The sequence below is a fragment of the Meles meles genome, chromosome 1, assembly GCF_922984935.1.
Source record: "Meles meles chromosome 1, mMelMel3.1 paternal haplotype, whole genome shotgun sequence".
NCBI classification, from domain to species: Eukaryota; Metazoa; Chordata; class Mammalia; order Carnivora; family Mustelidae; genus Meles; species Meles meles.
In genome coordinates this window covers 198537734-198546749 of record NC_060066.1, presented here as the reverse complement: position 1 = coordinate 198546749, position 9016 = coordinate 198537734, and the positions used below count along the sequence as shown (strand labels likewise).

General features: G+C 44.6%; 1 protein-coding gene across 1 annotated transcript; it reads right to left on the bottom strand.

The window, feature by feature from the left end:
* Positions 1-2428: 2428 nt before the first annotated feature.
* LOC123925378 (pre-mRNA-splicing factor SYF2) lies at positions 2429-8519 on the bottom strand. Its single transcript, XM_045978588.1, has 7 exons — positions 8425-8519; positions 8084-8197; positions 6535-6660; positions 5956-6073; positions 5439-5529; positions 4525-4623; positions 2429-2734 (listed from the first exon to the last, which is right to left on the bottom strand). The coding sequence occupies exons 1-7, from the start codon at positions 8449-8451 to the stop codon at positions 2569-2571; spliced, it is 741 nt and encodes a 246-aa protein (XP_045834544.1). The 5' UTR covers positions 8452-8519; the 3' UTR covers positions 2429-2568.
* Between the last annotated feature and the right edge of the window lie 497 nt (positions 8520-9016).

Here is a 9016-nt window from a genome sequence, read left to right as displayed (position 1 = left end):
GCTCCTGACGATGAAGAGGCCGCTGCAGACAAGGCCACTCCGGATGACGAAGAGGCCGCTCTGGACGAGGCCGCTCGCCAAGGAGGCCGCTCCCGAGACTTGGCCGCTCGACGAGGAGGCTGCACGCCAATGAGGCCGCTTCCCGGAATGACGCCGCTCCGGCAAGGCCGCTCCAGCGAGACCGCAGCTCGGGGGCAGCGAGGCTGGTCGCGGCGGGGCCGCAGCTCAGGGCAGCAAGGCCGCTGGCAGTGGGGCCATGGCTCGGGGCAGCGCCACTCCCAGCAATGCCGCTCCTCACGCTCCCGATGATCCTGAAGCTCCAACGCTCCCAAGGACCCCAACACTATCACTCCTAGGACTAACCTAACAACTCCCAACAGGGACTCTAACGGCTACTCAAAAGGCTATTCTAACTCCTCCTGCTACTTCCCTCCCCTGCCCCCAAGCCTCACAGACTAACCTTTATAGAGGTGGTTGAGTCCGGCCCACACACAGGTGGCCAATGAGATTGCAACTCACCTCAGTAAATATATGCGCGCCCCACTGATTGGATCTCTCCATCTGGCTGGCCTGGCCCGCCCCTACATCCGGGGTTTACAAGTAAGTTCCTCTGGCTAACCAGGTCCCTGCAGTAGGTCTTATGAAAACCTTCCAATTAAATTTGTGTCTAAATAGCTAAATTTTATTGTAACTATTTCCTCTCATCTCCATTCCTACATACTTATTTCTAGACTGGATAAGCTGTTTCTGTAATGTTTACACATGCATATTGACTTTTGTATATGTAATATTTATCAACAGACATCCTGAAATTGAACTGTACATTGGTCATAAATTTACTTGGTGGCAAGAAACAGGAAGAGACTCCTGGAGCTAGTGTAGCTAGCTATTGGCAATGCCAACAGGGACTCAAGCTCTGCTCCACACTCAGCACACTGACCTTTGTCCTCATACTTGTTACCTCACAGCACAACATGGCTGCTACAACCCCACGCCTCAGGTTTGTGATCCAAGCAGGAAGGGAGGAGGAAGCCAGGAGTAGCAATTCCCCCACCAAGAAAGCAAAGAGTTTCTCAAAATAACTTAGTTGGTGTTCTATTGGCCAGAACTCTAACTAATCTGACCACCTATAATATCAAGTCAATCTGGAGAAGCAAATGTTTAGCTGGAAATTTTACCACAAACTTACAAAAAAAATCAAGGTTCTGGTGGGTAATGAAAAACTGGTAATTGCTATTGGACATGCAACTAACAGGTCTATAAGCTACTCTTGCATTCTTAGAATACACCTTTCTGGCTTATAGCGGACTATGCTTTTAAATACATCTGACAATGTTTTGACTCTTTTTTTAAAAAGCTATTGCAACATTCAGGATCAAAGACTTGAACTTAGTGTACGGAAACCGAAACATACTCAATGTATGTTGAAAGGCAGCATCAAGGCCCTGTGATCATCTGATCCTGCACACAGAAATGCTAGAAGCAGAAACAAAATGAGCATAGAAATAGAAAGTGCTACATAAATTCTAAAAGGGAATAATCACCAGTGGTATTTAACGTTAAACTGTGTTTAAACACAAATGCTCATATATTTGTGAGATTTTTCTCTTTCAGATTTGGAATGTCCTCATTTTAAACAACACATAAAAAAAATTATACCAATCTTTCTCTCTGGACTTTTTTATTAAAATATCGTTGTATAATAGTATAGTGATCTTTATCTTTCAGTTAGTGATAGGCAAAATTATACATTTAATATTTGCTTCAAAATAACATGGGACTCATGGAGGGGGAAATAGAAATGAAGATGAAACAAGACTGGCCAAGAGTTGATTACTGAAGACAGGTATTGGGTATATGGGATTCACTGTATTCAGTCTTCTTTTGACTGTTTTGACTTCCCCATAATTGAAAAAAAATTTAATGTTTATTCAATGAAAGCACATAATCTTGCATATATATAAAAATATATAAATTCTTGTTTTAAATGCTAGTGCTTCATAGGGATTCTATATCGGCTTTTTATAAAAGCAACTGTACATGGTCAATAATCACAGGAAGATAGTTCTGCTGCTTCCTGAACTTGGTCATAAAAGGCCATGGGTAGAGAGAGACAGCCCACCAGTAACCACAGCCATGTTCCTCCTTGCTATACTTAGCTTCCGAGTCTACAACCTCAAATGTTGCTGAGTCCAGCTCTAGCTTTCGTCAAATTCCTAACATTCAAAGCAACAATGACTGCATTTATGCATGATGCCAACAATCTTAAGCCCAAGATGCTTCAAAGATTAAATAATCATACCCATTTAAAATACGTAGAAAAATAATTAGTATTCATACAAAGTAGATTTTTTACAAAGTAAGTACACTACCTCTTAAAATACATCTTATATCCAAGCACAGAAATGCGGAAATATACATGGAAGTGTACGTTTAAGAAAAAGCATTTATTTATAAATGCTGAATGGGAAGGTATAGTGGACGGGAGTCCTGGTTTCCTGGTAGAAATTTGAAGAGAACTTCAATTTCCCAGCATTCTCAAGCTTCTGAAAACAGTTTCTAAAGGGATTAGACTGCTGTTCCTCTTTCCAAATTCTGTTTAATTTCAGCCGTATATTTCCCATAGAATCTTTCTGCCTTCTTGTTGAATTTGGCATTCCTTTCATTAATGTAGTCGATGTCTGCATCATCATTATAAGGACGTCTCCGGCTATACTTGTCTCGTTTTTCAATTCTGGAGAAAGGGGAAAAAAAAATTTTTTTTTTTTTATATTTTATTTATTCGACAGAGAGAAATTACAACTAGGCAGAGAGGCAGGCAGAGAGAGAGGAGGAAGCAGGCTCTCCACGGAGCAGAGAGCCCGACGTGGGGCTCAATCCCAGGACCCTGGGATCATGACCTGAGCCGAAAGCAGAGGCTTTAACCCACTGAGCCACCCAGGTGCCCCCAAAATTTTTTTTTTTAAAAAGGTAATTCTGGGGATGCCTGGGTGGCTCAGTTGGTTAAGCAGCTGCCTTCAGCTCAGGTCATGATCCTAGCGTCCTGGGATCGAGTCCCATATCGGGTTCCTTGCTCGGCAGGGAGCCTGCTTCTCCCTCTGCCTCTGCCTGCCTCTCTGCCTACTTGTGATCTTTCTCTCTCTCTCTGACAAATAAATAAATAAAATCTTAAAAAAAAAAAAAAAAGGTAATTCTGGGGACACCTGGGTGGCTCAATCAGTTAAGCGTCTGCCTTCAGCTCAGGTAAAGATCCCACAGTCCTGGTATCGAGCCCTGAATCAGGTTCCCTGCTCAGCAGGAAGCCTGCTTCTCCCTCTGCCTCTGCCCCTCCTCACAGCTTGTTCATTCTCTCTCTCTCTCAAATAAATAAATAAAATCTTTAAAAAAAAAAAAAAAGGCAATTTTGAATTTTGTAATCTTAACAAAACATGGCCAAATAGTTAAGAACAGAATCAGCACACTCAGAATAGCACATGTGAGGGGTGGGAGTAATTTTCATCAAGATCAAACTGTAGGGGTGCCTGGGTGGCTCAGTGGGTTAAACCCTCTGCCTTCCCCTCCCATCATGATCCCAGGGTCCTGGGATCAAGCCCCACATCAGGCTCTCTGCTCTGCAGAGGCCCTGCTTCCCCCTCTCTCTCTGCCTGCTTGTGATCTCTGTCTGTCAAATAAACAAATAAAATCTTTAAAAAAAAAAAACTTAAAAAAAAATCAAACTGAAATTGCTAATTGATAACACAACCCTGGGTACAAACCCTGAAATTCAGTAACTACAAACTCATCCTTGGAATGCTTCTAAAAAGAGCAATGATACACTGCTGCCACTGGACACATGAAGTTCTACTCAGAAGAAAATTACAGGGCGCCTGGGTGGCTCAGTGGTTTGGGCCGCTGCCTTCGGCTCGGGTCATGATCTCGGGGTCCTGGGATCGAGTCCCGCATAGGGCTCTCTGCACGGCGGGGAGCCTGCTTCCCTCTCACTCTCTCTGCCTGCCTCTTTGCCTACTTATGATCTCTCTCTGTCAAATAAATAATAAATAAAATCTTTAAAAAAAAAAAAAAGAAAATTACAGCACTTACATTAGTAATAGCCACAGCTAATGTGAATAGAAGACACACTATATACTAGATAGTATTGTTAACAGTCACATGTACTAACTTCTAAAATATAATTCTGCTCTAATATTCACCCATATCAGTATTAAGAAACACAAATATAACAAGAGTACATTTACTGGAACATTCATACTTCTTCAAATCAAATAATGGACTAGTTAGGAAGGTCAAAGCCCTTAAAGAATCATTTTCTTTGGACCTTTCCCTGCTTCAATTATAACAACTACATTTCAGCGGTATTTTGCGCCTGCTCCCAGATCATATGGATTTGACTAGCACATGCCATCCGTACCCAAAACCACTATAGACACTGAGTCAGAAAATGAGCAGGAACGGTAACTCTAAACACGCTAGGTCCATTTTGTCATTAAACATTTGAAAGCTCAGGCTGCTGTACTGAGTACTCACTGTTTTTCCAGATCCATGACCATCCTATCAACCTCTTCTGTGGAAGGCACGTGTGTTCCATGAAGAAGGCTGTTGGATGTTGGGAAAAACTCTTCTCCACTGAAAAGAGAGCAAAACGGACTTAAAGTAACACTAGACAGTTCGACATTTGCAAATTTCAAACCAAACTACCACTCCTGGTGAGAAATAAAACATAACACATTATTTTACACATTACATTATATATATTAAAATACATACAGTGTTGACTATGGGATCCTACCTTATCTTTTATTTATATATACATATATGAAAGCTAGAATTGGAAGGGACCTAAGATATCCCCTCCCCCAGCACATTCATTCTACAGATTTGAGTCAAGGGCCAAAGGTTAAGGGACATGCTTCTCGGTTCAGCTTCTTTCTCTCCCCACTAATGCGCAAGGGTCAGCAAACCGCAGCACCAGCTTTTGCAAACATCTTACTGGGCCCCAGACACACCCACTCATCATGTATCCTCCATGACTGTTTTCACGTCACAGCAGCAGCGCAGAGTAGTTGTGATGGAGACCAAAGAGGCTACAAACCTAAAATCTTTGCAGAAAATGTTCACCCATCTAGGCATTAAAGCATTCAGCCTCCTAAAACATCTGACTAACTACAATAATCTGGTTGTTAAACTCTCAACACCCAGTCTTCGAATGCCCAGCTGGAACAATAACCAGGGGTTAAGTGAACTGCTGTGGAGTGAGCAATAAATAGTATGGTCAAGGCCAGAAAGCATTCATAGGCAGCTGCTGATAACCATGACCTAAGCTTTAAAGTGTGTTTGTATTCATATATATGTGTATGTATGTATACACCACACACAAACACACACACCCTTATGTCCCTTCAGAATTAACACAGGACCCGCATTAATTAATGTCAACTTACTGTTTTTCTCTCAGTCTCTCATAGGTTTCCATGTCAGGTTTGATCTGCTTGGTCAGCCGATGATACTGGCGTAACTGGGCAGCAGCATAATCTAAAGATCAAGAGGGGAAAAAAACAATAACGCTAAAAGGAGAATCGGAGAAGATAGATGTCCCAGTTTTGTCATTACGATCCAGAGAACATCAAAATCATTATTAGTGATATCTGCACAAGGCACTAAGCATAGCTTCTACCCTGAAGATACTGAAGATACAGGCTTTTGCTACTTGTACCACAAAGAACAAGAATGCAGCTGGCTGAAGTACAGCCTTTTTCACTTCTGCCCTAGGAGATGTATTTGTATTTTTCTTGGGTTTAGACCTCTTGGAGAATATTCTTGGACATAACCTTTTTTTCTATTTTGGTTGGCGGGGGGGGGGGGGGGAGTGGTGCCCACGGATATCCTTTCATAAACCAGAAACACTGAAGGTAATGCTAATATACTGAGGCCATTCGGTCAAAGAAAGGCGAGCTTTACCTGAGAATCCCAGGTCAGGGTTTTTCCTCCTCTTCTTCCTCTCCCATCTTTCTGCATCTTCTGCGCTGATCTCCAGCAGCTTCACTTTCTCATAGTCCTCCCCTCTCGCTGCACATTCCTAAGAGGGAAAAGAAGCTAATACCTACAATGATGATCCAAGCAAGTACTGGATCTATTTTAACTCCAGGTTAAACAAAGATATCAGGCAATACTTTAAAATAATGGTCACTATTTGGAGGCAATCTGGGAACCTGCTACGGTGTGTTAAGAGTGAGCGCCTCAGTTTAAAACACGTGTTTAGCAGGTGGCAGGTACCAGGTCCCCTTGGAAATGTTTTACATGCACTGACTTATTTAATTCATCAGAACTCAAATTATTATTATAGCCCCCATTTTACAGATGAGAAAAGAGAGGCAGAGAGGTGAAATAACTCCCCCAAAGTGCTGCTGCTAGTAAACAGGACGGCCACCACGTGGACTCCGAAGTCTGCTCCACAGCCAATGTACAAAACCAGCTATCACGGTCTCAGTACAACAGAATGAATAAACCACTTATGAAGCCAGCAGAGTAGATCCTAACCTTCTTCTTTTCTTCTTCCTGTAGCTCCCATTCTAGACGAGCTTTTCTGGCTTCCCAGTTAGCAGGTAACTTAAGTCTTTTATCTTCTTCAACAACTTCCTGGTGATTTAATTTACGAGCTTCATTCTAAATCCATAACACAAAAAAAGTCTGTCAGCTGGGACATGAAAATAAGTCCAAACAAAATCTTGCCCACTTTGAAAAGGGTCAGGTAAGACACATTAACAAGGGGACTCCGTTTTATCCTAAAAGTAACAGATAACCATCAAAGGATTTTAAGCAAGGGAATGGCCTAGTTTTTTTTAAATTAAGGATTTATTTATCTGAGAGAGAGACAGCAAACAAGTGTGTGCATGCACAAGCAAGAGAGGGAGAGAGAATCTCAAGCAGACTCTGTACAGAGCACAGAGCCCGATGCGGGGCTTGATCTCAGTACCTCGAGATCACAACCTGAGCTGAAACCAAGAGTTGGACACTTAACCGACTGGACCACCCAGGTACCCCTCAATTCTCTTTTAATCCTAATTCAAGCAAAATACTTCAATTTGGGGTCGGAGGCTTTAACACTAATCTTAGTATCTCTAATCCTTTTCAAATCCCTTCTCCTTTTTACATATTTTAACAGTTTACTTTATGGCAAAAGAAAGATATTTTCCATTTGACTTACTCTGTGAAGAGTATGATTTAAAATGAATTTAAGTGGGGTGCCTGGGTGGCTCAGTCGATTCAGCATCTGCCTTCCACTCAGGTCATGATCTCAGAGTCCTGAAATGGAGCCCCACATCAGACCGAGCAGGGAGTCTGCTTCTCCCTTTCCCCCTGACCTTCCCACTCTTCTCCCCACCTGGCTGTGTTCTCTCAAATAAATCAAATCTTTTTAGAAAAAAAAAAATCTTCTACTTAGGAGCAAAAGCCCTATCATAGTCATCTAGTTTCCCACCAACTAGGTGAGCCACTGACACTAGAGATGTGCTGATTAGGGCGCCTGGGTGGCTCAGTTGCTAGGCAGCTGCGTTCAGCTCAGGTCATGATCCCAGGGTCCTGGGATCAAGGCCCACATCTGGGCTCCCTGCACAGTGGGAAGCCTGCTTCTCCCTCTCCCACTCCCCCTGCTTGTGTTCCCTCTCTCTCTGTGTCTCTGTCAAATAAGTAAAATCTTTTTAAAAAGAGAGATGTGCTGATTATTTTTTAGTGAACAGGCAACAGCTCTCTTATTAATACGGACTAATTTCTTCCAGTCTCTAGCTCGATATATCCCATAGGTAAAATGAAGAGTTTGTCAGACCCATACAGCAGGGAGGCCGTTAAAAATAGAGACTCCCAAATCTAGCCCAGATTAGTTAAATCGGAAGTGGGCGAGAAGGTTGGAGAGAGCATGTTACTTTCAAAGGTGACTTCAATCTGCTGCCAGGGTTGAGAACCACGGGGAAAGATATTTCTTCCAGTTCTGCGGGTCTGTCAGACACGGTTTTGCGGCTTCCTCGTCCCTCCACGAACGCGCACGGGCCTGACAGAGTGACCAACCTCAGCTGCCTCGGGGGCTACTCACCCGCTTCAGGTGCAGCTCCCGAAATTTGCGCAGCCTCTGTTCGCGCTTCTGGGCAGCCAGCTCCGCGGCAGGCGCCAGGGGCTGCTCCCTCTCCTCCGCGCTGTCCACCGGCACCTGCGGCGAGGAGGAGCGGCTGGAGGCGGGGCGGCTTGGGATGTTTCCCCGCGGATCCCGCCAGGCCGGGCCGAGCCGAGCCGAGCCGAGGCCCACACCGACCCCGAATTCACAGCGTCTACGCCTCCCTGGCCCAGCATCCAGGCAGCTCCCCACCTCTCCCCTTTCGTGTTTTCCCGGAGCCTTCCCCCCAACAAAAATCCCTGGATAGAGCCGGCGGAACTTACCTTCTCGGCTAATATCGCGGCAGCCATCACAATCTCTCTCTGGCCACTTCCGATAATAACACCCACCACTTCCGCCTGCCTGTGGCCCAACCCGCCGATACGTATTAAAAACCTACTATAAGCCCCGCCCCTTCCTGGCGGTCTCAGGAGCTTGGGACCAATCCCTGCTCCTTTTAACAGTGAGAAGTTTTTGATTGGATAGGGCCTTGCGCAGCCGCAAAAGACCTCAGAGGCAAGGGCGGGGAGCGGGGGAAGCGAAGGGGCTTGTACTGGAATGTGCTCCGCGAGGGACGGCTGGGTGGGACCAGACGAACTTGAAGCGGGGTAGAAAGTCGTCCCAAATCCATGCCACTTCTTGGAGCGAAGAGTGTTTGCCATCCAGCGCTTGGCCTCAGTGTCACCTCCTGCGAAGTGGCTCTTCCTGGCCTGCCTTGTCTCATGTAGTCTCCAGTACTGTCAACAGTCACCACTTTCATTCTCTTGGGTAGTGTGAGATCCTTTCCTCGTCCGGTCGTTTTCTCCCCCGCTCCTCTGCTGCAGAACTGTGTAGTTTCCAGACAGGAGGACTCCGTGTTGAGAGAAGCTCCATTTT

Coding starts and splice junctions, on each gene's coding strand:
- LOC123925378 (XM_045978588.1), bottom strand. CDS start 8,451: ATGGCTGCCGCGATATTAGCCGAGAAG. Junction 8,198..8,424: donor CCGCGATATTAGCCGAGAAG/GTAAGTTCCGCC, acceptor TCCTCGCCGCAG/GTGCCGGTGGACAGCGCGGA. Junction 4,624..5,438: donor GAGAGACTGAGAGAAAAACA/GTAAGTTGACAT, acceptor CTCTCTTTTCAG/TGGAGAAGAGTTTTTCCCAA.